This window comes from Doryrhamphus excisus, linkage group LG23 (assembly GCF_037039965.1).
Source record: "Doryrhamphus excisus strain RoL-2023G ecotype Guam linkage group LG23, RoL_Dexc_Guam_v1.1, whole genome shotgun sequence".
Classification (NCBI taxonomy): Eukaryota; Metazoa; Chordata; class Actinopteri; order Syngnathiformes; family Syngnathidae; genus Doryrhamphus; species Doryrhamphus excisus.
The window spans coordinates 9768791-9796715 of record NC_136379.1 but is presented as its reverse complement, the minus strand read 5'-3'; the positions used below and the strand labels follow the sequence as shown (position 1 = coordinate 9796715).

General features: G+C 42.8%; 3 protein-coding genes across 6 annotated transcripts; all 3 read left to right on the top strand.

Moving 5' to 3' along the window:
- The first annotated feature begins 982 nt into the window (after positions 1-982).
- yif1a (Yip1 interacting factor homolog A (S. cerevisiae)) lies at positions 983-12545 on the top strand. 3 transcript variants are annotated; one of them, XM_058065190.2, is made up of 9 exons: positions 983-1152; positions 7692-7743; positions 8296-8522; positions 9276-9380; positions 10248-10326; positions 10393-10450; positions 10541-10696; positions 10761-10854; positions 12011-12545. In XM_058065190.2, exons 1-9 carry the CDS (start codon positions 1054-1056, stop codon positions 12167-12169), a joined length of 1029 nt encoding a protein of 342 aa, XP_057921173.2. In that variant the 5' UTR covers positions 983-1053; the 3' UTR covers positions 12170-12545. The 3 variants fall into 3 exon arrangements, with proteins under 3 accessions (XP_057921173.2, XP_057921175.2, XP_057921176.2); XM_058065192.2 differs by lacking the exon at positions 983-1152 and adding an exon at positions 7243-7390; XM_058065193.2 differs by lacking the exon at positions 983-1152 and adding an exon at positions 7543-7564.
- A 2328-nt stretch (positions 12546-14873) lies between these two features.
- Positions 14874-16927, top strand: LOC131110005 (uncharacterized). The gene is made up of 4 exons (XM_078788632.1): positions 14874-15440; positions 15541-15662; positions 15751-15806; positions 16311-16927. The coding sequence occupies exons 1-4, from the start codon at positions 14874-14876 to the stop codon at positions 16634-16636; spliced, it is 1071 nt and encodes a 356-aa protein (XP_078644758.1). The 3' UTR covers positions 16637-16927.
- Positions 16928-18012: 1085 nt separating this feature from the next.
- On the top strand, positions 18013-27900 carry LOC131108978 (atlastin-3). 2 transcript variants are annotated; one of them, XM_058060467.2, is made up of 14 exons: positions 18013-18160; positions 19617-19839; positions 21038-21172; positions 21348-21452; positions 21539-21589; positions 22489-22545; positions 22639-22731; positions 22939-23077; positions 23142-23269; positions 23349-23405; positions 23484-23555; positions 24303-24494; positions 24589-24828; positions 25402-27900. In XM_058060467.2, the coding sequence occupies exons 2-14, from the start codon at positions 19636-19638 to the stop codon at positions 25462-25464; spliced, it is 1536 nt and encodes a 511-aa protein (XP_057916450.1). In that variant the 5' UTR covers positions 18013-18160; positions 19617-19635; the 3' UTR covers positions 25465-27900. The 2 variants fall into 2 exon arrangements, with proteins under 2 accessions (XP_057916450.1, XP_057916459.1); XM_058060476.2 differs by having other exon boundaries at positions 18026-18151.
- Positions 27901-27925: the final 25 nt, after the last annotated feature.

Here is a 27925-nt window from a genome sequence, read left to right as displayed (position 1 = left end):
AATGTTTGCATGTTAGCATTGTTAGCACGCTCGCTAACATTAGCATACTGGCATTTTTAGCCGTTTTCATTGGTAGACACTATGCTTGGTGTTAGCATTGCTACCATGTTAATGTTAACATGCTTTAATTTTTATACATTTTCACAGGTAGACATTTATATAAACGGCAATATTATGCTATATTTTAGCATGCTTGCAAACAACTCTAACATTAGAATGCTAGCTTGCTAACATTAGCATAATGGCTTTTTGCCCTTTTTCTAAGTAGAACTCCCATGTTAGGTGTTAGCATAGCATGCTAATGTTAGCATATTAGCATTGTTATCCTGCTAATATTAGCATGCTAGCATTTTTAGCCATTTAAAGCCAAGTAGAGACATATATAAACAATTAGTGCTTTCATGTTAGGTGTTTGGCGAAACACCTATTACACGTATTAATAACATGTAAAAAACACATATTACACACGTATTACCTTTTTTATATAGCATAATGTGGGACCTTGAACACCACGTTTGTGTTTGCGTTTCATATATATGAAAAATGCAAATAATTTGACACCAACAACAGTCGAACAGTTCCTTTATTGTCTCTGAAACAGCGCAGATGAAAATATTAAAAGTAAGGCACTGCCCACCTGAAAATGGCACCCTTCAGAGAACATTATCAAAAATATATTACACTCTTCATAATAAATATAGTATCTCTATTAACTCCTACGGCCCAGCCTTAGTGGTCAATATATTGTCAATATGATCAAATATGTAAAATAGTAAAGAGTAATAATAATAATAATCCCCGGCATGCTGTTCATCCTAAACAAGTAAAAATCTAATATTTCTATAAAGTAGGAGCATAATCGTGAATGCTTTTAGATGAAATGAAGCACATTTTGAAATGATGGTTGACGGTTTGTTTCCATGTTGCCTAGCGACCCCCCCTCCCCTTCCCCCTCCCCTTCCCCCTCCCCTCCAGGACGTTCAATCACAGTGTGAGGATAGTTGGCGAGTGCAAGGAGTGATCCGATTGGTCGCCGCTGCTGCTGCTGCGGCGATGCGCCACGCCGCAAGCCTGCGGCGCCTGAGACGCGGGGAAGCTGCCCATAGGCGCCGCCCCGCCCGCGGACGCCGCGGGGGTGCCGCCGTCCGAGGGGTAAGTGAAGATCATGCTGGCCGTGAAGGGCGTGAGAGACGGGGTGGATGTGAGGACGGGGGTGTGCAGGGACTCCGACTCGTGGCTGACGGCGGGGGCTAGCGATGATGACGTCGACAACGACGACGACGATGATGATGTCATAGGTTTTGTCGGGATGGTGATTTTCGGTTTGGGCTTCTCCGCCTTTGCCGCTTGCTTCCTCGATGGTCCCGGTCTGCCGCTGTAGTCCTCGGGCTCCATTTTGATGCACGCCAAGGACGACAGCGACGAGCTGGGGTCCGAATCCGAGTCGGAGTCCTCGATTTTGCAGATGGGGCGGTGGGCCTCCAGGACCAATTCCAGCTTTTCTTTCTCTTTTTGCAAATCGGCGATCTCCTTTTGTAAACGAGACTTCTCATCCTCAAGCTCGTCGGTCTCCTAAAAAACAAAGTAGAAGACAATGAAGGACCCACTGAGACCGTGGAACCGTTAGCCTCTAGACCAGATCGGTTTCTGTCGTGTCTCCATGTAGGAGATTTATCCAACCAGGAGAGCATTCCCGTATCCAGGCGTTGCATTGGATGTTGACTACTCTAAATGTGTACATGTTGGCAGGCCAGTCAGTGAGGAGCTTTCTCCCGACTAATTGGAGGTTGGACTGTGTTTGCGGTGATCCCGAAAAGCCAGGCTTACGTTTTGCAGCGAATCCGTCAGCTCCCGACGCCGATTGCGACATTTTGCTGCTGCCAGCTTATTCCGCTCTCGTCTTAGCCTTCGCCTCTCCAGCTCCTCTTGAGACAACTGGGAAAGAAAACAGCAGTTTTTCAGTGCAGGTCTTTAGCTTGGACTACGGAGACGTCTTCTTTTGCAGTCCGAGTGCTTTGATTTTTTTTCACATTCCGCTTTCAACTTGATAGCAGTGGTTTTCTCAAATGTGCCAATAATTGTTTCTGCGTCAATACGTCTTTTTCTACTACGCCAAAAATATGATTTAATGTCAATAATATAATAATGTCAATATATATAATATCAATAATATAATGTCAAAATGTAAATAATGCCAATAATATAATGTAAATAATGTCAATAATATAATCATGTAAATAATATAATCATGTAAATAATAATGCCAATAATATAATAATGTCAATAATGTAAATAATATAATTTTAAAAATGTCAATAATATAATGTCAACAATATAATCATGCCAATAATATGTCAATAATGTAAATAATATAATAATGTCAATAATGTAAATGATATTGTCAATAATGTCACTAATATAATAATGTCAATAATATAATAATGCCAATAATGTAAATGTTAATAATGTAAATAATATAATAATGTCTAATATAATAATGTAAATGTCAATGTAAATAATATGATAATGTCAATAATGTATAATATATTAATGTCAATAATATAATGTCAATAATATTCATTCATTCATTTTCTACCGCTTTTGCTCACAAGGGTCGCGGGGGGGGGTGCTGGAGCCTATCCCAGCTGTCTTTGGGTCCACCCTGGACTGGTGGCCAGCCAATCCCGGGGCACATATAGACAATAATATAATAATATCAATATTAGTCATCAATTGTCTGCCCGTGTGTGCGCCGCCCTGGCCCCGCCTTCATTGGCATCGTATTGAACGATTGCCACCCTTTCAAAGACCGATGAGTCACGCTCAGACCCAACGGTGACTCAGGTGTGAGTCATATTACATGACTTGCTGCCCCCCCCCCCCATGTGAGTCATGTGCAGGCCTGTACTTCCTGTACAATGAACTTCTGTGATACTAGCGTGACGGAAGCGGACTCATCAAAAAAAAACAAAACAGGACTTTTGGTGAAAGTGAGTCGGGTCTTTTTTTTTTTTTCCTTTTTGCCATGCAGCCCTGCTCTGTCGGCCATGTTTGTTTGTCGCAGCTCATCATTTCACTCAGTCAATATTGTCTCCGAGTAAACCGGGGAAATAAACAACGCGCACTTAGTCATCAAATATGGCGTTTTGGATGAAGCTGAAGCATCAAGTCGTTGCGCAAGTTGCACCGTGACGCCACATACGTATGTGTCATGGCGGCCGTCGCAGGATATTGCACACCCGTCACTTCCCGATAAGTCAACGCCGATGAGACACGCTTTGGATCATACCAATTATTTCTGCCTTACGTGTTCGTCCATCCTGCGTCGCGTGGAAACGGTTGCCGTGTTGGCGCTTGCCCTTATGACCCCCGGCCTGATGAAATGGGAGTGGGGCGGGCGCGCCCCGGAGAGGGACGGCGACGGGTAGGGAGGCGCCGGGGATGGAGAGGGACCGGGCGGATGCATTAGGGAGGGCTGGACCAGCCACTGGAGGTCCTGGTTGGTGGTGATGGCGTTGAGGCTGGGTATGAACTGGCTGCTGCCCGCCATGGTGTATTTCTGAGAAGAAAAATGAGTATTTATATGATAAATATTGCTATATAATCGCTATAGTAAATAGTGGCTGATGTGTACTAATAGTGTACTAATATTTTCCCTTAAAGCAAATGTACACAAATGCAGGTATTTAGGTAGGCTAGGGATACAGGTTTGACACATTTTCTATTCCTCTTACACCAAAGCACGTATGTTAGCATGTTATACATGTTATACGTGTTATAACAGCCATAATCCAAGCATAAAGACGGTAAATAGAACAGGTATAGACTCACCTGTTCCGGCTGTGTAGTGGAGGTGCTAGTCGTGCTTTCCAGGGAACCTGAATTAGACCCAGAAGCGCCGCCCGGGTAGGCTGGGTCGCCTCTTCCGTGCCCCCCTAAGTTCCTGTACATCCTCTTTGTTGATATGAATTCAAATTTAAAAAAAAATAAAATCGGTCCCGGGCGTGGATTATGTACTCCTGGTTGCTAGCTAGCTAGCAAAAAAGTAACTTTCAGTTTGTGTGGCGGTTCAAAGTGACAGCGAAGCCCGAGCTATAGACGAGTCGGTCGAGTCCAAACGGCTACGAATCCAAGGGGTGGTCAGGAAGGAAATGGCGGCTTTTTTTTCTCCCCGGTCGTCCTTCAATGTTTAAAAATGTCTCTCATGCAACACATCGTGCTTAGTCACGCATCTACGAGCCAAAGTCTGGGAACGATTGTGTCGTTGTAAAGTCTTAAAGCGGCAAGATAGTTTCGCCACGCCCCCTCCCCACTTACGGGAAATAATGTTGCCTGGAATCTCTCGCGGAATCCACCACGTGACGTGACGTCATTGACCTAATATGGTGAGAGAGCGGGATTCCTGAGGCGTCTTCCGCCCTCGTGGAGAGACAATACCAGCATGTTCTCGATAGAAAGTGTTGGGGAAATATTACACAACATGCTAAGTGTTTAAAGTCAACAAACGGGGGCTGGCGAACCATTTCAAATTTGAATCCAATTTAACCGTTTTCATCTATATTTTACGAAGAAAAAGAGCAACCGTATTTGTGTGTTTTAACAGCTGACAGCAACTGAAAATGTAATTTTAGTAGCACAGAGTTGTTTTTTTTACAAAATGTTGTAGTATTATGAGAAACAAACAAAACAGTAAAGTTGTAATTTGTGGAAAATTAAGTTGTGGAAAAAGTTAGGGCTAATATTATGGGAATGAAGTCATAATTACGAGAACCCAGTTTGCTAAAAGAAAGATGAAATAGTAAGAAAAATGAAATGGAAATGGAAAAAAAATTACCAGAGTAAAGTCAAAATATTACACATTGTTTACGTACCAACTTTTTTTTGTTTTAGTTCTAATATTATGAGAAATAATCAATCTCTATGTTGCAGTTTTTTCACTTCCCAACTTTTTTCGGAGGAAAAAAATAATAAATAATGTGTAACAGTAAAGTGAAAAGAGTGTAGATTGGTAAATAAAAAATAAATCAATCATGCAGTAAAAAAAAATGAAAGTCTATGTTAGTGTTAGTTAATGTCTATTTTATTTTATTTCTTACAACTCATGAGCGTATGTTATGTTATATTTGTTTATTATCATTCAAACTTTGCTCTCATCTTTCTTATTTTAGTCTTCCAGTTCTATTCCCTGTAGGGCAGCACGGTGGTCGAGTGGTTAGCATGTAGGCCACACAGTGATTGATTGTTTGTGCAGCCATTGTCCACGACCCTAGTGAGGATAAGTGGCGTAGATGGATGCAATTCAAGTACATATACTGTATGAGTACATAGGTGTATTTTTTACATGTATTATGCAGGCCACATAAAATAATGTATGATAACGCTTGCATCTGATTGGCTAATTCACTACAATGGATGGTTACAACTCACTGATCAAACATCCTTCATCTTTGCACTGCTAGTGTTACAAAACAGGATGATCATTTGAAGGTTGCACTTCAGGGTAATTATGAAATACGGGGGTGTGAGCAAATTGCGTTTGCGGTTTTAGAGAGTTGCCCTCCCTTGACAAACCACATCAATGTCACACACATGCCTGTGGAGCTGAGTCAGCGTGCTACCACAAAGCTGCCGAATTACATCTCCATGTCCTTCTTTCTTCTTCTTCTTCTTCTTTTTCTTGTTATTCACACCACGTTTCCACCTAGCCAAAATTGGGCTAAGTTGTCACAACAGCTGCCGCTGACCTTGCCGTCCCTCGGGAACGAGTTCCCGGCACAGGCTGATGTGTCCCGGCTGCCGACCTGTTGAGCTGACGTCTCACGTTACCGCTAATACTTGGTCCTGAAAAGGCGGCTGATCATTTTTATGGCGAGACTTACTCATCGTGTCATAGTTAGCGTTTAAGAGGAAGAGGAAAGGCAGAGACTACTTGTCATCATCCATGAGGGCAATGCCCTGGTCGCAGGAAGTCGCCCCAACTTGTTGTTCATTGAGCCAATTTACTGTCAGGTGTCCCATTTCGGAACACCGTCTCGTAATAATGAGGGCAAGTTTACAGGAAGTTGTTTGTTCTGAGTGGATCGTATGGCAATAAGGTGCGCGCCACATGACTCAAGCTTGTGGAATGTGGTGGCGAGGATGATGATGATGATGATGACACGTGTCAACCTTTCACCTACTTACACTCCATCCTCATCAAATGCCAATCACACCCCGCCATTTTCACTCATTCCAGCAATAAATTGCTATTTTTTTTCTGTTTTCATTTCCTTTTCACTTTCCCTCCAAAGAAAGTTAACCTCCAAAGGAAGTGTGGATTCCAATGCCGTTTACTCACCCTAAAAGCTCCATATTTATTCACTTAGTCATCCACTATAGCACACGGCCCACCCGCCCACCCACATCCTACATATAAACACCTACTAGTAGAGCGGGAATATGAATGTGATTTAGTGTCAGGTGTTCACACTGTCATCATCTCTGGATGGCAAAGGCAACAAAGCTTTCTCTCTTTGAACATCCTGCGTCTCCCCCTCATCTAAATTCAATGGAGAACATTTGGGGATTTATTATTATTTATTATTACTGATATATTATTATCAGTCGATGTCCCAGATGATAAAATGGTTGTATGCTAAAGCAGTTCCAGGACAGTACTAACCGTGCCAGTCAGGAATTGGTGTGTTGTACTGATAACATGACATCTGTGATAAAATGGGATAAAACCTGTGTGAATACGAACTGTATTTGATAGTGGAAATCTTTGTTTACGTAGTAGCGTGCCTAATGTGCGCCTTGTGTGACATAACAACAAACAGCAGTTTAATTACAAGCAGGAGTTCCAATGATTACATTTTAATGTATCTTAATTACCTTTCTGTGACCACTCACACGAATATTTTTTAATTTTTTTATTTTTTATTGGAACACAGCACAAACAATGAACATACAAAGAGTATATACATACAAAAGTGGCAACAATTTCGAGCAAATTCCAAAATAAAGACAAAGCAGGCTATTGACAAAAGGGCCAAATTAAAGGTAAACGATAAATAAAAGGCAAATAAAGTAGCAAAATACAAATAAAGGGGAGGAAAAAAAGAACCCACACAAACAGTTAACCCCGCTGTAGCAACCTTTTTTTTATTGTTAAATTTAGTAATGTAGTATTATTTTTTTTAATGTTTTTTTTTATTTTTTATTTATTTTTATTTTTCCCGCTGTAGCAACCTTTCCACACGGAAGTACTAACTCTCACTGTTCCTCAACCCATCCTGTACGTTCACTGCCACGCAGGCAACGTCAAGTCAACCAATCACATCAGAGTGGGCGGGTCCACTCGAGCACTTTTGATAGCCACGTAGCTAGCTAGCAAACGTTAGCAGGCTTGGTAAGTTTTCTTTCTTATCCACGTTGTATTGTCTTTTAAATAGTTAGATGTGAGGTTTGTAATCTTGCCACAGAGATGTTTTGGTGTTTGTTGGTAGCGGTGCCATTTATTAAGACCTTCGCATCTTTGGTTTGTTAGCGAGCTAACGTGGGGCGGCGTTAAAGTTTAGGAAAGGTACTGTTAGCTCTATACTTTGATTTGTATAAAATTCATTAATCGCCACTAAAAATTTCCAGTGTTGAGTGTTATATGTCTTTAAAAACATGCATTAGCTAATATGTCACTGTTTCTATCTTGGAAGCTAACGTCAGCGAACGTTACCATGGATTTGCCACATCATGGATACCGAGCAAGTAAGTAGAAAATGAATCACCATTTTACCGTAATACTCTTTTCGCAAAAATAACACCTTTCAGGCATTTATGAGTACTTACTTTCATTTTTTTGCTCGCCAAATAAAGAGGTCAGAGTGCTTAATTGCTGTCATAAGGAAGCAAAACATGTACCATAACAGTAGGTACTCCTAGATAGTAGTAAAGTTCCCCTATTGTACACAGTAGATTTAAACTGTCTAAATTCTAGCATCATGGCTAGCACACTTCCAATACATTATTGTGGCACCTCCTGAGACTTACTAAAATTGTAATATTTCAGTTCTTCTCATGTATAGGTATCAAAACCCTTATGACTGATTTCATGCAGTGTTAAGGTAATGCCATGTAAGCTAATGTTTGGTCATTACTGCTGCCTAGTGGCCAGAATACTACATATCACTTGTATTTACATATTTGTGAGCTAATAATAAAGTATATTTATTATTAAAAATGTTATTTTTCTTTACCTGACAGAGTCCAGTCATTGTACCTTCAAGTGACATTTATTTATTCTGTTCCCCCCCCCCCCAGGTAAACAAAGAGGTCGTCCAGCTCCGATGGGTGGAGAATCTGTGCTTTTTGACGATACTAGCACATCCGCTAGTCAGGGCTATTACACTCCAGGTTACAACATGGCGGCGCCCTCCAACGACATGCAAGCTGGCGTGAACAACTTGTTCACCGACCCCATGGCCAACGCCGCCATGATGTACGGCTCATCCATCGCCAACCAGGGCAAGGATATGGTCAACAAAGAGGTGAGTTTCATCGCTCTGTGTTTTTTATGTATATTGTTTGTAAGTATATAATAAACAACCGTAAATTAGCAAAAAATGACATTTATAGTTCACGGCGCCAGCCATGACGAACTAGCTCTCGTGGTGTTCAGTTCCATATTTTGGAAATTACACGATCGGGGTCTCGTCACTCAGGTAAACAAACATGGCGGTGTACAAGACAGAGGGTGTTTATGGTGATTCTAGCCAAGATCTCAGTGATATACATAAACATACATATGGCTGTGAAAGGATGTTTCTATAAGATGTTGCTATCATGGAATAGTGTAAACAAGACATGACTTCATTTGTTCTGTGGCAACTTTGACATCGTTTATGTTGTCCTTTTTTTGTACCGGCGGAATAGCATCCTTTTTCAAACTGCGTCTACATCGTACTTTCAAGCCAATTGTGTCTTGTAAAGGTCCAAAGAACCGAACTCAAGGTCTCTGCACTTTTTGTTTTAAAGTCTCCTCTTTTGGAAAAGAAAAAAACTTTTAGTAGCACTTGGATTTGGTGAACATCCAGCAGCAACACAACATTTTGGCATGACTGGTATTTGGATGAAAAATATACTAAACCATGTCCATCTACCTCCAGAAGGGTTTGTTTACTCTACAGTATATTACATATTTAAGCAAAAATTAAGTCTCGAACGACTCATCCGTGTTTATTGACTCTGGCAAAGGCGTGTAGAACATCCAGCCCAATGTTTGCCCTTTGTTTGCCTTTCAGATCAGCAGGTTCATGTCGGTGAACAAGCTGAAATACTTCTTCGCCGTGGACACCAGATACGTGCTGAGGAAGCTCATGATCCTCATGTTCCCTTACACACACCAGGTAATCACCACTTCATCGGAAACGGCCTTCTGCTACTCAATCCCAAGGGACAGACGTCTTTCTCTTTTGTGTGCCTTCCAAAGATATAACAGCAACATTTGTTCACTTCCTGCTTTCCATAATTCAGTTTAAGGTTTTTTTTTTTTTTTTTTTTAATAATGTACCTCGTACCGAAGTATGCGGTCATATGAGCATCCAATGCCATAATGGGTACCATAGTAAGTGTCAATATAGTGATATATATAGCACATCATGACTGGTTCAAGACTCTTCATCCTTGTATTTAGCAAACATCAACTGCTTGTATTGTTTCTTGAATTGGCTCATCGTTGTGCATTGTTTGAGGTCCTTACTCAATCCATTCCATAGTTTGATTCATGTTACAATTTACCTTCCAAGATGACGTAATGTTTGTTTTGGTTAAGTAGTTTGGAAAATAAATCACCCACAAAAAATGCCACTGATAATCCAGTGCGATTTATGTATGTTTTTTTCGACCAAATTATGCATTTTTGGCCTTGTGCGACTTAAACACACTGCTCGGAGCATTGGCTGCAATTGGCTGCTCGGAGCATGTGCCCGAATACAGTGCACCTCGATGGGCCACAGCAGGCGACTCCCTCCGCTCTGTCCTCTGCTTCTCCTCATAGTAGCGATATGCTAGTAGTACTGTCGTGATATTTGAGTAGGACAAACCAACAGGTACGGTTGATCAAATCCTAAATTGTTCCACACCTTCTTACCTCCAGGTGTGCACAGGCTACACTTGCGTCTAAATGTTAAAAAGTAGTTATCGGTTATGGTGGCGCTGGAGTCGTGCAGGCAGCGCTTTGAATAACGTTCGTCTCCTTCTGCGGCTCTTGGCAGGATTGGGAAGTTCGCTACCATCGGGACACTCCGCTGACTCCGAGACAAGATGTGAACGCGCCTGATCTTTACATACCAAGTAAGCTAGCGTGTCAATCACCCGGGATCCTGCATTTCCACATAATGACGTCTCCTGCTTCCTCAGCCATGGCTTTCATCACCTACGTTCTACTGGCGGGGATGGCTCTTGGCATCCAGAAAAGGTGAGGAGTTCGCCCTCGTTCCTTCATTTGGCACAAAGTCACACCTTTTAGAAGCTGGCAGCTAATTGGCTCGTCGTGCTGTGCACAAAGGTTCAGTCCTGAGGTGCTCGGACTCTGCGCCAGCACTGCCCTGGTGTGGATCATCATCGAGGTCCTGGTCATGTTGCTCAGTTTGTACTTGCTGACAGTACACAGCGACTTGTCCACCTTTGACCTCATCGCCTACAGCGGATACAAATACGTCGGGTAAATGTTTGTCCACGACAGGAACAACGCGGTCCCGTCATATTCATGGCCGTATTCTGCCCAGGATGATCTTCACCATGCTGTGTGGCCTGCTCTTTGGCAGCGATGGCTACTTCGTGGCCCTGGCCTGGTCCTCTTGTGCCCTTATGTTCTTCATAGTAAGTACCCAAGTACAGCACTCCCCGGTGGACGGCAGGTAGGTGCTTCCAGAACTGACTGTGGTCAGTAAATAAACAAGTCGGATTAAATAGGGTTTTTTTTTCACGTTATTAGAGCTATAAAGGAGTCAGCCTTAGTATGTGGAATAGACCCAGCACGCCATGTCTGACGGGCAGAGGCCGAAACGGAAAACGCTGCATGAACAATTCAACGCTTGCTACTTCTCCTCTTCCAGACTCCTTCCCTAAAAGCTAGCTCAAAGTCGGCATGCAGAACGTCACCGCCCTCTATAGCCCACACTCGAAACCGCAAGGTCAGACCAAAGCCGTACACCCGGGTCGTTACTGACACCTAGTGGCCAGTGCACCACATAGCACTTCTCATTTGAAGTTTTGATTGAATGTGTCAAAATTGCTTAGGTTAATAACAGGCCGTATTTAACCAAGAATGTAGCCATGAAACTCAAACGGCAAAGAGGTGAGGGTGTCCCTCATTTTTGGGGATTAATTGCTTCCAGACCCAACCGCGATGAATTAATTTCCTCAAAGTTGCAACATCAAAATAACACCCCCAAAATCACCTTTACACTTATGTTACCCAATATACTAGATAGAATGACCTAATATGAACCGTTTAAGACACAAGCATGTGGACAGGAAGTGACATCAGGGATTTAGAGTACGCACACAACAGTAACCTGTGTTCCTATTATGGCGATGGTGAAGACTATTACTATTATGTTATCTTTGTGACTGAGATAAATAATTAGAAAATAATCAAATTGGGTCACTAGTGACACCCAGTGGCCAGTCGATGTCAGTTCATCAACGTCTTGTATGGCCTTAAGCTGTGTTTGCATTCCAGTTCATTGAGGACATTTGAATGCTACATTTGTCGTCTCCTCATCAAAACTGCTACACAGCCCAGCAACCCTTCACAGCGTCACAGTACACGTCGGAGTCCACGTCTTCTCTCAATGAACCGCAGCTGCCCGGTGTCTAGCACTCGTGCAGCCCCAGACCATGCTGCTACCACCGCCATGCTACACCTGTGTTTCTGTAGCGTTCTCTCGACGAGAAGGAACACCGGCGTTGTCGCTTTTGGGAAGACGCCACCAACGTCAATCTTCCTCACCCACTTTTCCAATGTGCGCAGGTCCGTTCCCTGAAAATGAAGATCCTCACCTCTCTGGCGTCGGACTCCATGGCAACCGGCTCCAGCGCCAAACCCCAGGTCCGCATGTACATCACCGTGGCGACCGCCATCTTCCAGCCCGTCATCATTTACTGGTTAACGTCTCACCTGGTCAGGTGACTGTGAGGCGTTCACGGGACCGGACGTCCCAAAAAAGAAAAAAAAAAAGCGTGTGTGACTGTTTGTACACTTGCCTTCTTTAATACACGTGTTTGCCAGCCAAGTCCAGACATGCCTGCACGGTGTTGATTTCGTCAAGCGGTGAAAATACAACGTTGTGTGTAGTGATTCTGACAAATACTCTTTTTCCGCCGCTTACGGTTTTTTGTTTTTTAAACAAGGGCTGTTAAGATTGGAAGGTTTGTCAATGAGTGGAGAGTCGCTAGCACACAAACATGACTCAAATGTCTATCGATTTTATTTATCTAAATATGACAAAGCATGATGTTTGGATTTTTTTGTAGGGGAAAAAAATAAATATATTCAGCTTTGTGTAGTCAATTGTCTATTGTAGGCTTTTTCCTATGAGCTTCAGTGTCGTCATGAAAGGTGCTGTCTTTCACGGTTAGCTACATCCCGCCCTTATTTCGCTTATTTTGGATAGTTCCTCTGAGACAACAGATACAATAATTACACAGTTGTTGCCGTATATGGTTCATAACGCGATAAATGACTTATTAGGCTGTGTTTACATGACGTGGACATGCTCCGGCATCATTGCAGGGACATAACAGACGGCTGCAGCTAGCTTAGCAAGCTAGCTGGTTAGCTTGCTAGCTTATTCGAAAGTCGACTTTTTTTCAAAAAGAGTGGGGAAGAAGGGCAAATAAGACAAAAACTTAATGTTAGTTCAAACTCTTAATGGATTTATTATTTTTACTTTCTTATCTATATTATAATTTAGACGTATTTGATTTTGTCCTGTTTTTTTCTGCTCCTATATTGGCTAGCAAGATTGCAAATCACGCTGCTTCCTCTAAATACTTCAGGCGGAAGGACAAATCTTCACTTTTAGTCATTATAGTAAAGAATATAGATATAGAATGTAGAATATAGGCTGTTCTGATGGAGTATTGGGGTGACAAAGATACAAAAATAGCCAACTAGCATGATGTTTACAGACTGTTGCCACGAGAGTAACAACTTCCTGTTGGTGTCCATGTTTTTTTTAATATGTATTTAATCCATCATCTTTGGCTTTTTGCTGTCTCGTGACGCTCCTCCACCGGGAGCGCGCTCGCGGACACGCAGGCAGCAAAGCGTCTCTTTGGTTTCCACGGCAACGCCACCACAACTCAACACGCACCAGGAGATCCGCCTCTCTCCCGGCTGTAGGTTTTGGCCCCCAGAAATCCACCTTTAACCCCGACCAAGGTACATTTTGACCTCCTTTGTGTTCAGTGGAACTCTTTGGGCTTCTTAGGTGAGTCGAATCCTTTCCTACTTTTGGTCGTGTCCCGAAACAAGAACGATTGTGAACGAGCCTCACCTGAAGGGAACAAAAGGCGGCTTTCTTGAAACTTTATATTGTTCCGCCATTTGCTATTTGAACTGCGTGCTTTGTAGACAGCAAGAGCCTTGTGGTGCACGTAGTGTGTTAAAAGGAAACACGTCTAGTCCCGAATATACCGGTTTACAACGTCATGATGGCGGTGGTGGTGGTGGTGGACACCACCGGTGCATGTCATGGACTTTGATCGTTATGGTGGATGGACAGCAGAAAGTGGAGCCCGTGGCTAACATTTAACTGCACACTTAGCACACTTAGTTATTGATCATGGCTTAGTTATTGATCATCATTGTTATCATTGTTGTTGCACCTCACGCTACACCTGCAAAATAATACAACTTTTGTAAATGAGGGATGCTACCCTGTAGGGACCCTACAACAAATCAACATGTCCATATTAGGACTTGTTTTATCTTATTGTGTTCACTATATTGGTTGATATGTGTGGAAAGATGACTATAGGGGTGCTATTTCATATCTAGAGGTCTCTAATTATGTTAAAGCCATATTTAGAAGGTGCTAAACAAGTTTATTATGCCTAGTGTGTCTTATTTAATATAATCTGTATTGGGAGTGTAAATAAGAGTGTAAATGTAACTATAGGGGTGCTATTACATATCTAGAAGTCTCTAATTATGTTAAAGTCATATTTAGAAGGTGGTAAATAGGTTTATTATGCCTAATGTGTCTTATTTAATATTGTAATCTGTATTGGGAGTGTAAATAGGAGTGTAAATGTGACTATAGGGGTGCTATTTCATATCTAGAGGTCTCTAATTATGTTGAAATCATATTTAGAAGGTGGTAAACGGGTTTATTATGCCAAATATGTCTTATTTTCTCGTATCATGTCCGCTATATTATGTAATAGGAGTGTAAAGGTGACTATAGGGGTGCTATTTCATATCTAGAGGTCTCTAATTATGTTGAAATCATATTTAGAAAGTGGTAAACGGGTTTATTATGCCAAATATGTCTTATTTTCTCGTATCATGTCCGCTATATTATGTAATAGGAGTGTAAAGGTGACTATAGGGGTGCTATTTCATATCTAGAGGTCTCTAATTATGTTAAAATCCTATTTAGAAGGTGGTAAACAGGTTTATTATGCCAAATATATGTTATTTTCTCATATCATGTCCGCTATATTGGGTAATAGGAGAGTAAATGTGACTATAGGGGTGCTATTTAATGTGTAGAGGGCTCTAATTATGTTGAAATCATATTTAGAAGGTGGTAAACGGGTTTATCGTGACTACAATGTTGTCTTGTTGTCTTTCTGTCAGCGGTGGACACGAGAGCCAAAGAGACGAGATGGACAATAGCTGTCCCACACCCCCCCGCCTGTCTCCGTGTCCCATCGCTTTGGGAGGCCCCTTCTCCCTCTCCCCGCCAGGCCACCACCTCCCTCTGTCACCCATCTCCTTCCCGCCGTCCCCAACCTCCCTTTCTCCGGCAACAGCGGATTCTCTGCGGTCCTCTTCGTCCCCTCTTTCCAACTGCTCGGCGTCCCATCACCCGGAAGCGGGACCTCCTCCGATCACCTCAGACCAGGACGACCTGACCTGCCTCAGCTGGCTGCATCAGCGGGGAAACCTGCTCCCCCTGCAGCCACTTTCCAAAGCCCCAACGCCGCTGGCTCAGCTGGAGTCGGCCGGCCAGCATCCCGCCTCCGCCAAGCCGCCGTACTCCTTCAGTAGTCTCATCTTCATGGCCATAGAGGACTCGCCCGACAAGAGGCTCCCGGTGAAGGACATCTACGGGTGGATCGTGGACAATTTCCCCTACTACAGGACCGCCAGTGCCGGATGGAGGAACTCGGTGCGCCACAACTTGTCCTTGAGTAAAAGCTTCTGTCGCATGGAGAGGGACAAAAGTCAGGTGAGGACATCTAAATACTGTATATGTACTACTATGTACTATACATGTACTATATACTGCATATATACTGCATATATACTGCATATATGCACGGTTCCAGTCGGTGGGGAAGGGGTCTCTGTGGTGCGTGAGTCCAGAGCATCGAGCGGCGCTGCTGGAGGTTCTCCGGAAGACGCACACGTTCCACGGCGCCAGCAGGAATCTCACCAGCAAGCCCCCCCTGTAAGTGGGATGACCTTTGCTGCGCTCGCCTTCTTACGTTCACACGTGTTCGAACCCACCTCCTAGCGCCTCTTTGTCGTCCGTGCAGGCTGGACGGAGTGGACTACGGCGTCTCGGCGGCGTGCGACTCCATGGACATGTCAGGTTAGAAATGGCGTTATCTGTTTCTGCTTCTTCCGTGGTGGCGCTCTCTGTCGTTTTTTATTGCGGCCTCTCGCCAGCTTTCTCGGCATGCGACATTTTTCTAGTGTTTGCACTCCGTTGCCATAGCGACAACCTTCTATTCCCTCGGTAACGCAGCAATAGCCTCTTTAATGTCCTCGTTTTTATATGCAGGCGTCTGTGTACTGTAAATACTTCATACTCAACTGTACAACAACTGTACATCATTCTACTGCTTCTACATGCGCAATGTAGTACTTTAGTACTTTAACTTTACCACTTTTACATGCACAGTACTTCAACTATTCATTGTTTTACTGCTTCTACATGCACAATACTACAACTGGACATCATTCTACTGCTTTTGCATGCACAATATGTCAAAAGTACTTTTAACTTTACCACTTGTACATGCACAATACTTCAACTAACCACAGAGTGTCTTATTTTTTTCTGCGTTTGCTTCCATTGTTTTGTGTCGTCCAGATTCCCTGTCCCCCTCCCTCATGCTGACCCCCAGCCTGGCCTCCGATAATCCAACTTTTGACGAGCACCCGGATTTTCCTTTGACCCCGGATCACGAGGAGCTGGTGGCCATCGAGCCGGTGGAGTACCAGCAAGACTTGGAGAAAGACCCCCTGTCCGACAGCGGCTACATCGAGTTGCATTACTACCAGTCTCAAGAGTACCAGTACCTGGTGTTGCCGGACGACAGCGAGCTGGACCTGGAGACCGTGGAGATCCTCCAACTGGACGCCGAAGCCCAGGAGGCTGCCGGGTCGCTCCTGGACCTGGCGGGGGGTGGATATTAATATCTTAATATCTTAATATCCACGGATTGGATCATTGTTGCCTTTTCTGCCTCTATTCTTTGTGACGAAGGCACTGCCCGGTGATTTAGATGTACTAGTAGTACTAGTAGTACTAGTAGCCAGCACTTTGCCCTTTTGTGGACAAAATATACACTTTTTGGACTATTTAGGGGGAGTATTCTTAATTGTATTTCATTCTCAGGTCTGGAAGATGTGCTTCCAACTATTTCTTCATATTATGTCCGACGGTTACATAATGTACGTCATAACGCCTCCAAGTAGCCTAAATGTTGGGAGTCTTTATTTGGTGCTGTGGCGGCACACGGCTGCTCGGAGCATGTGGCCGAATACAGTGCACCTTGGAAGTGATGCGCTAGTAATTATATCATGATAGTTCACACGTACACCGTATGGTATTTGGCGTGTGTTATAAACAAAATGTTAAAAATAATAATACAAATCGCATCCTTGGATTTTTCTGGAGTGGAATAAGTTTAGACACCCCAGGTTTAAAGTTAAAAAAATATATATAATACTAACTTTTGTTCAGTCTTAACACTTAACTGTTGCCTCAATTTATAATAAAAAAAAAACAAGCCCACAATGACCGCTTCATGCTGCAAGACATAGAATATTTTCATTTATTTATCTTTTATTTGACCTTCATTCAGGATTGGTACTTATTTCATCCTCGGTCATCATGTGGATTGTTATTCAATGTCCTTATTGTTCTATAAAATTTGAGACTGTGAGTATAAGGTGTTTATTTATGAATATCCTGTACATACACTTCCATAAGAATGACACTGCCGCCTCAGGCTTCAGGGTCATCTCCGCTGGTCACCTCAATTGTATTTTTTAATCTAACTAATTAAATCTGTTGTTCTGTTATTGTCAATGTGTCTTTGAGTTTTATCTATTAGAATATAAAAAAGAATATTTTTATTTTTATTTTTATTTTTATTTTTATTTTTATTTTTATTTTTATTTTTATTTATTTTTAGAATATAAAAACAATATTTATATTCATATTCATGTTTATATTTATATTTATATTTATATTTATGAAAGCCCTCAGTCATTTATTTTGTACAAAAAAAGCCCTTTATGTGTCCTTAATCCTGTTCCGTAAAACCAAAACACATGACGATTATGTGATTCACAGAAAAAGCCGTAAATTCTCCTTTAGGCGTCAATAACTACATTCCCCACATATCACCAGACGTTTAGCAGCGTGACGGGTATTGTAGTCTTACTCTGAGTGAAGCCACCCTTTGAGAACGCACATTCAAACCACATTTCCCATAGGTCGTTGCGCGGATTTAAAGCGGAAGTGTGTGCGATTAGCTCTTGGAAGAAGTTGACATGGTTGTTTTCATGTCACTCTAGGGGAGAAGGGGGGGCGGGAAAAAGTTCCGTTTGCCTTTTTTCTCGGTTCTTTTAGCGAGCTTCTGTCGACGGCGTTTGGAGGCTTTTAACGGTCACAAAAGGCTTCGCAGGTGAAGAGAAAACGAGGTAAACGAGGTAAAGTGGTTTTCCTTGAACATTCTTTTGATTGTTGCAACCGCTGCTAGTTATGTAAAATTGTTGTGTGGGTTTAATGCTAAGACGGCTAAATGTTAGCTTAACTTGTTGTTGTTCTTGTTGAATAAATGGCGATTATAGACAACGCTAGGTAGTTGTTGTATTAGAAGCGTTTTAGCTAACACTTGTTGAGCTGCATTGCTTTTGACTACAGATGTCAGTTGACACCAAATTCGTGTTTATTACAACAACAAGTACATATTAGCTTATTGACATATCATTATTAGCATACTAACGTATTCCGTCCTTGGCTTTCTTCATGAAAGAGGCAAGTTGACATTGCAGTGTAGTGCAGATCCGACGCATTCAGTGCGGAGCAATGTTTGGCATGCTACCTCCGAGCGCCCCACCCTTGGCCGGTTCACCCTTTTGGTGAGAGACGGGAGTAAAACATGAGATGAATAACCGCAGAAGACACAGTAAGCGCCCTTGTCTTCTTAGTCATCGTGGGAGATGGCTTCCTCCGTAACAACAAAGGAGCTTTTTTTTAATGGACGTCCAATCAATTGACATGTTCGTTATTAATACACAGCTCAACATTCTTTCATTTTTCATTTACTGCGTTTAAACTGAGCGTAAACTGTAAAAGTCAAAGTTTACCACGTCCGCCTTGGTATTGAGTTTATCGATCCAATCTGTAGCTAGTATCAAAACCAACGCAACACGTGACAACACCCATGGCAAAATTATACCCATATATTCCCTGCCGCAAGGCATGCTGGGTAGCTCTCCCAACTTGCGCCGTGTTTGTTGCGTTTTTGCTTGATGGTAAAACACCATCACCAGGGGAGTAAACCTTCACATACAATGTTTTCATTCACAGTTCATATTGTTGTTGTTGTTGTCACAGGACTGCCCAGCATGTCCTGCGGGCACTGTGTGTGAATAGCAATTGAAGTTACATGTTATGTTTTACACTTAGTTGTTGTTGACGTCGGAGCAGCAATATATATATAATAATAGTATAGAAGTCTCGCTTATGTGTTAAATTACTCGTTATCCGTGATTTGTTTGTTTCTTTCAGTTTTTTCCCAATTGCGGGAGTCGCCAGAGAGACCACTTTTGATCCGCATACTGATTTATATTTGTTATATAGGGTGATAGGAGTGTATATGTGACTGTAGGGGTGTTATGTCACGTCTACAGGGCTCTAATAATGGTCAAAAATTTGTCATCCACAGCTTTTCTGTGCTCTAACTACGAAAATATTCCATTTATTAATATTGAATCCTATTTCATGGAAATTCACTTGTCTACGACCAATGAGCAGTGACTTTTTCCGAAGGTGTCCATTTTTTCTTTTTTCTTTTTGGCGCCTAAAAAAGATGTCTGCACAGAATGTCAGGTGCTTCTGATGTGTTTTGATTGACAGATGTTTGACGTGTGTCTCCCACAGGGACCAGTATCTGGGAACAATGGGCAGCGAGCCGGGTCCAGTTCAGATAGTGACGGTGTGCAAGGAGGAGCACTCCTTCACGCTGAACGAGGAGGCGTTGGCACGCGTCCTGTTGGCCCCCGAGGTCCGGGACAAGCACGTGGTGGTTCTGTCGGTGGCCGGGGCCTTCAGGAAGGGCAAGAGCTTCCTGCTTGATTTCATGCTGCGCTACATGCACAGAAAGGTGAGCCGCGCTCTCACTCGGGTACGGGCGGCATTTCGGGGGAGGGAGCGCGGAACGGCGGAGAGGACGCACGTCGTTGGGATAAGAATCAAAAAGGCAACAAAAGCTGCAGGCACGTTGCATGGGTGCCTCTCCCTGCTGCAACATGTCAACTGACTCGTTTGCTGAAGGGAAATTGTTTGGCTGTCAGCATCGTCACTTTCTCTTATTGTGTGCGACTGTCGCAGCAATTACCGCCGCGTCGGCTTCGCGTCATCGGACCTGTTGAGTCGCCTCAATCCCTACGTGAATGGGGATACGCCATCTTGTCGGAAATGACCCCAACTGGGGGCTCGCCGATCCTTTCAGGCAGCAAGTCCAAAGTTCCATGAAAGTATCTAACATACGACGTATTTTGAATTGAACATTTCAGCCATCTTCCTTCTTGGTATACGGTATATATTTCATGTTAGCTTAGACATTATTCATATAGATTGATATTTTTGTTTCTTTTTATAACAATGTAGCTTTTTTTCTTGTTGAATATAACTTTCTCTTGATATTTTTATTTTATTTCAGAACGTTACAGTTGTTTTCACAGTTGTTTTGCAGTTGTTTATTTATTTATTAATATTTGTACTTTGTTCCGGTGCATCAGAACCTCATTTTCCAAAAGTTACAACTTTATTTGTTGTCTTGTTCAGCTTTAAAAAAAAATCCCATGACATTTAGATTTTATTCTTATGGAATTACTGCAAATTTTTCTGTTGTTTTTTAAGTTTTCATTTTAAATTCTAGTTTTAGAATGTGCCGTGAGACGATAACAATGTACATAAATAAGACAAATACAAACAACTTAAATAATAATAATAATTTATTTCAGATAAGACTTAAATGAAAATGTAAAATAAAATAAAAATGACTTAAATAAAAAAATAATTAAAAAGCTGAAAACTAACTTCAATTAAATGAAAATATAAATAAAATAAAAATGACTGAAATACAAATGTAAATGAAGTTGACGGCCATTGGAAATGATCGGGTGTCCTCCACGGTGATGTTTGGGACGGATAAACGCCAAGTGTAATTGCTGAGACCCGGAGGAAGGGATCGTGTTTGAGTTGCTCAAGGGTAAACGTGATGTACTTGAAGTAGACCGTGATCCGAGTGACTGCAGATTATTCATGTCGCTTCACCGTACGTCCTCATGCTCCTGCAGGACGACAGGAACTGGCTGGGTCAGGATGACGAGCCGCTCACTGGATTTTCTTGGAGAGGCGGTTCGGAGCCGGAGACAACGGGCATCCAGATTTGGAGCGAGGTCTTCCCCATCCAAAAGAGCGACGGGACAGAGGTACGGTAATATGATTTTACAGATACAACCACCATGCAAACAAAATGAGCCCCGCGTGGGGAAGAAACCCCCGACTTGGAACATCCAAGAAACTACTTTGTGCCGCACATTCAGACACAACATGACGATAACGGCAGCCATTTTACAAGAATTGTTCATGCGTGTCCTCCTGCAGGTGGCGGTGGTGCTGATGGACACCCAGGGAGCGTTTGACAACCAGTCCACGGTCAAAGACTGTGCCACCATCTTCGCCCTCAGCACCATGACCAGCTCCGTTCAGGTGCCGTGACATCGTGCACACGCAGGTCATAGGTCATCACGTACTACACCGAATGATGACGTGTCTTACGTGGACTGTGCTTGCAGATCTACAATTTGTCTCAGAACATCCAAGAAGACGATCTGCAGCAGCTGCAGGTCTGTTCCTGTTGCTTCTTGAAACCTTTCCTGTTCATCTTTTTGGCGGATCACAAAAGTCAGTACGCTCTTTTCAAGGCACAATACTGTAATATTTCCAACGGGGTATCCAAACCTTTTCCTGCGAGGGGTGAAGTCAAAACTCCAAGGTTGCAACTTTGGGACACTTCAGGCCACTTTTGACATTTAAAAATATGCAAAAATGTGTTTTTTTTTGTATTATGACCCTATTCTCTTAATATTTTGACTTTATTATTCTACAGTTCTACTTTAAACTATACTTGAACTCAACCTAATTTCCCTCAAATTGCTGCTTTATTGTTTACTGTTGAAAAATATTACTGTAATATTACTATAATACTATTATGATTTTATTCTCCTAATAAGAAAATATTAATTATAATAATATTTTAAAATTTGTAAAAATGAAATGAATGATTTTTGGGCTTTTTTAAAAATAAGTTTTCTTGTTTAACTAAATGTATTAGAATGTGCTGAGGGCCAATCTTCACTCTCATAATATTTTGACTTTCATCTTGTAAAATTATATTTTTTCATTTCTTTGTTTTCTCTTAATATTATGACTTGAATCTCCTCATGTTTAATTTTTTTTCATTTTTGTCAAATCACTGCTTTTTTGCCCCCATTTTTGCTGCTGTTGTTTTCAGTGTTAAGTGTTAAAACATGGCGGGGGCCAATAAAAAATGGGTTGTAAATGCCCCCCCCTCTCCCCCCGGGCTTACCGCAGTTTGGACCTTCATGGTTTAGACAGGAGGCCATGTGCTTTAAATTGGTAGTAAATCTGTACTGCTGAGGTATGTCAGATACTATACCTTAAAGATATTATAGCAGTGAAGTATTTGTATTATTTATATTTACCGTACGTATCATCTTCACAGCTCTTCACAGAGTACGGACGCCTCGCCTTGGATGAAATCTTCCTGAAGCCCTTTCAGGTAAAATGGTTCCCACAAAAGAAGAACATTTGGGTTTTGGGGTTTTTCTGTTTTTGGAGAAACGGTTGTTCCCTTTTTCTCCCAACTCTGCAGTCCTTGATGTTCCTGATCCGTGATTGGAGCTTTCCTTACGAGTACACGTACGGCTTCATCGGAGGCAATGAATTCCTGGATAAGCGGCTCCAGGTAGCTCGGCACTGTTCGGAATGGAATGTTTTCCGGTGCAAATATGTTGCAATAATAATTCCCAAACAGACTGGAAAATACTCCATTCCTACGCAAGTGTGCTCCTGTTCGGAAGCGGCACACCAGGCGTCGGGAGAGACGCGCATATTTGATTCATTGGTTGACGGTTGAGATCCGATTCTTGTTGAGACGTGAACCTTTTTAAAGGTGAAGGAGCAGCAACACGAGGAGCTGCAAACGGTGAGGGAGCACATCCACTCCTGCTTCACCAACATCTCCTGCTTCCTGCTGCCCCACCCGGGCTTGAAGGTTGCCACCAGCCCGTCCTTCCAGGGACAACTCAGCGGTGAGCTCCCCCGCCTTCGGGCGCCGTCCCACGCGACGCGCATAATAACGCTCATTTCCGTCAGCCGTGGCGCCCGAGTTCAAGGAGCAACTGAAGGTGCTGATCCCAAACCTGCTGTATCCCGACAACCTGGCCGTGAAGGAAATAAATGGCAATAAAGTCACCTGCCGGGGCCTGCTGGAGTTTTTCAAGGTAACGCCCCCTCTCGGTCCCGGTGTCGCCGCTCACGGTTTGAAAAGCAGCTCGTCACGTGTGAAATGTCTGCCGTCAGGCTTACATCAAGATCTACCAGGGAGAAGACCTGCCCGAGCCCAAGAGTATGCTCATGGTATGTGCCGGAGTATCCGCAAGAGTTTTTTTTCTGTTTTCTTTGGAATATTATAAATGTGTGATTGTGTGTCGCAAGGCTACAGCAGAGGCCAACAACCTGGCAGCCGTGGCAGCAAGCAAAGATCAGTATTACAAGAACATGGAGAAGGTTGGTTCTGGGGGGTTGGGCTCGAATCTTAACGGGCGCCACACACACGAGAGACCACCACGGGGCCGATTAAACGTAAAATTGCTGCGTGTTAATTTCCCGCAGCTATTGGAGATGCTCGCTGCGTTGGCGATGAGTTTCGAGTTCCAAATACGTTCAAACTGTGCGTGCTTGGCGTGCCGCCATAAAAGCCAAAGCGAGTCCGCATTAATGATTAAAAATTGTTATGAAATGATTATTATTCATTCAAAATAATGTAAATTATTTGTACAAATTACTGTTTACGCTGTACATTGTTGTTCATATTTGATATCATCTGTCTTTTCTCCACATTATTATTATAATTATTTATTATTTTTATTATTAATCTTCTTAATCTTGTCTCTGGTATTATACGGGAGCCAGGCAACGACATTTCGTTGGCAATTTCACTGCTGTGTTACTGTGTTAAGTAGTATTAAGTATATTAAGTGCTCCTAAATCTTCATTCATTTTGACTTTTGTACAAACACTTAAGTATTTGTACAAAAGGTAAATCCGATAAAATTAAAAATAAGCTCTGATAACCAATAATTAAAATAAAATCCTCCCATGAGGCGAGATTACCCTTAATGTGCAGGTGAGCAAATCGAGCGCTCCATTTTTCTCCTGCCTGTGATGTGAACAGCTCGCTAATAAACAAACATTCACTTTCTGAGGAAGAAATTTGTGTGCTAGTTGAAATCCCCCATCTTTGCTTCCCGGCAGATGTGTGGCGGAGACCTGCCCTACGTGGCTCCGGAATCCCTGGAGGAGAAGCATCACTTCTTCTTCAAGGAGGCTCTCCACAGCTTCTCCTCCACCAAGAAGATGGGCGGCCAGGAGTTTTGTGACCGCTACCAAGCCCAACTGGAGAAGGAGCTGGAGGAAATGTGGGAGTCGTTTGCCAAGCACAACGAGGTGAGAGACGCCGCTCTGTATTGTTTATACTGACGAGGAACGCATGTTCAAAACAATCATCGATCGCAATATTTTGTCGCCCCCCCCCCCCAAGTCCAAGAACCTGTTCAGCGCCTTCCGCACGCCAGCGGTGCTCTTCGTGCTGGTGTGCTTCCTCTACGTGTTGTCTGGTGTGCTGTTCTTCATCGGCCTGACCACCTTCGCCCTGGTGTGCGACTGCGTTCTGGGCGTGGTCATGATGGCCATGCTGACCTGGGGCTTCATTCGCTACACCGGCCGCTACCAGCACGTGGGCGGCGCCATCGACCAGGCCGCCGGTGTTGTCTTGGAGCAGGTGAGGGGGAGGGCGGTGGCTCACTTTGCACACTCGCACTTGAGTCGGTTTCTGAAGCCGTGGATTATCGCAGTGGAGTGACGTCCCGAGAAAAGAGTAGCAGAAGTCATTAGGATGTAATTCCACATCTTAGCCACTAGATGGTGCTAAGGCTGTTATCCAGAGTCCATGTTAATGGTGGATTTCCTGCTGCATTGGGAGGTTGCATCCTGGGTGTGTGTTTTCAGAGCCTGTTATCATCATCATCATCATCATTTGAGGCCTTGCAACAGTGGTGGTGGTGTTTCTCATCCTTTTACTCGACTACTAAAACTGATAGAAAAACAGCACAAATTATTATTTTTCTCCACTTTTAGATCTCTCAATCAACTTCAGTTATACTAAAAAAAATATCAAACATGTACATGTTGGTATTATTTGCTTCAACGATGTCACCGTTTGTGCTGAGTCATAAACACCCTCCTTCACAATGGAAACACGCTAATTTCAGGGTTTCATTTTTCTCACAATCTGAGGACACCACAAACCTTTGAAGCTTCACTCTTATCGTTTTGGCTCTCTTTCTCTCCTCAGGCCACCGTGGTGTTGAACAAGTCGAAAGGGCAGAGCGTCCCTCACGTGAAGAAATCCAGTTAGAGGGACCTGCGGGGCTTCATGATCCGGACCTCAGCACACCACAGCCCAGCACAGGAGCCCACAGTCAGCACTAAAAGCCTTATCATTCCACATGCGACATGCAGCTCAACAAGCACACACACACGGACACAACGGAAAGATGTTCCCAAAAAGCCAGCATCTGTCTATATGTGCACGGGAGTGAGGTCTTATTACTACAGGACTATTTTGGTGACGCCGCCACGTTACGAGCCGGGAGAAGTGTTCATTTAGCTTTTAATTACTGAAGACGGTTTCTTTTGGGATGCAAAAACCTTGGCCAATACCAAAACATGCTTGCTTTAAAGCGAATAACGTGGGAGATATTCCTCAGCGGCTCTTTTTTTTTTTTCTTTGACTTTGTGCCTTAAAGCATTCCACTATTCTGAGATTTAACATTCCCTTTCATTTTCTACACGTTGATTCGCATAGTCGTAGCAAGGAGGAGAACATTATGCACTTTCTGTCTCCAGGTTGGAGAAACCAGATGAGAATATAGTCGTGTATTCCAAAGTCTTTGTTGACCATTCCCTCGACGGGAATACGTTACACTTGGATACAAAACACTAGATTGTCTTTTTAGATCCGTTATTTATAGGAACGTGTTTACAACCCCAAAGATTATATTGATTGATGTTCCTCACATAACGCAAATCATCAAATAGCATCCAAAGACTTATCTTGGCGTTTGCAGCCTCTTTTGATTTCTATTAGTCTCTGTTGGTCGGTCTCCATAAATGTGACTGCAGATTCGATCTGTAGTCGTTTTGCATGCAACAGTCTCAGGATTGGCAGTAAAAACCATTAGCAACAATGCAAAACAACGCAAACATCTACAGCAGAGATGGTTGTCATGGAGCACTGATGCGCCGAATAAACACTTGGACGATTCCCAACTTTTTCCACTGACACGTCTTTGTTTATTTATTCTATCGATTTGGTCAAATGCAACTGTGTTGTGAGGAGATTCCCAAAAATAGTGGAACGTTCCCGTCGAAATGATTGTTGCATTAGGTCCTTAAAAGCAGCCTTGAGGGTTTTTGACTATTCCTGCTGTCTGTCTTTAATAGCCGATCTTTGACTAGTGTTTTAGTAGTACATTCTTAAAAACAGCAGTGCTCCTGTATAGAGAATATTTGCAGCAGCAGACCACCTCTGTACATAGACGATCTTTGACTGCAGCGCTTCTGCCTCTAAGGCTTTTTGTTAAAGAGCCTTAAACCAGCAGCACTGTAATATGAAGCGTCTTTGTACCATTGAACACATTGGTTACGCTTTAATGTATTAGTCAGTGAAGCTTGCATTGACAAATACAAAACAACGAGGGTCCTTAGCATTCTTAACATATATAAAACATGCAAAGTATGTTGAGGGCGTGGTCTCCACAAAGCGAACAATGAGCTAATGCTTCTGTTACAAACTTAATCATTTTAGTGTCGAGTAGAGAAATACAACAGACATTATTAGTAGTGTGTTGTTATTTGTGTCGAAAAGAGTGCTTTGTGTTTCCCCTTTAATGGAATGTAGGTCGCCATGACGTTTCTTTTCTGAAGTGGCCATCTTGACTCCAGCTTGCCCTCACGGTGGCACGCTTGTCCCTTTTTAAAAGGCTGGAAAAGAAATGTCGAGTCATCGTCGTTATCCTTTCGTTTTCCGCCGTTCGAACAAAACATCCCATGATGCCTCTCGTCTATGGCCGCCCTCTCTTAATACGTGTGTGTCTGTGTTGTCTTTTTCCTCTCCCCGCAGCGCGACGCCGTAAAAATGTCCGCCATGGCCATTTTTTGGTGTTCCTTCTTTCCTTATATGGCAATGAGCGTCGCGAGGCCCGACCCCTCCTCGCGCGCCGAGCAAAGCGCGTGCACTGACCAACGTTCACTTCCTTATTTGGAAGTGAGTTCAACACAGCCCGCAGAGAGGGAGAGAGGGAAAGAGGGAAAGGGATGGATAGGGATGGATGGTGGTCAACTTAACGCCTCCTTTCCACTGGATTGTGTCTGCTTTTTTCACTACAATGCAGCTAGCTAGTCGATTTGGTTAAGCCCATCTTTGCCGTACTTTAACAGTTAACAGGGAAGCGCGTTGGGAAAATTACACGTATTTTGGCAGCCATGTTGGTCCAGGCATGAAAAGCACAAAATGATAGCGGAAACAAAGCAAAGCAATATTTAAAATGCTTATATATCTAATTATGCACTAAATTGTTATTAGTATTGTAGTGTGTTAATTTGAAAAATATTTGTGTTAGTGAAGCAATAGAAAATAAGTAGACAATATCATTTTTATTTGTCAACCAACAAAGAATAGAAATTAATTCGAGCAAGTCAAATAAAAACAATCATTTCTGTTTACAACTACACACTCGGTTTATGGACTCGTATAATGTAACAAAGTAAACATTAGCGGTTTCCATAAAAATAATAATAAAAAAAACCTCAAGGGC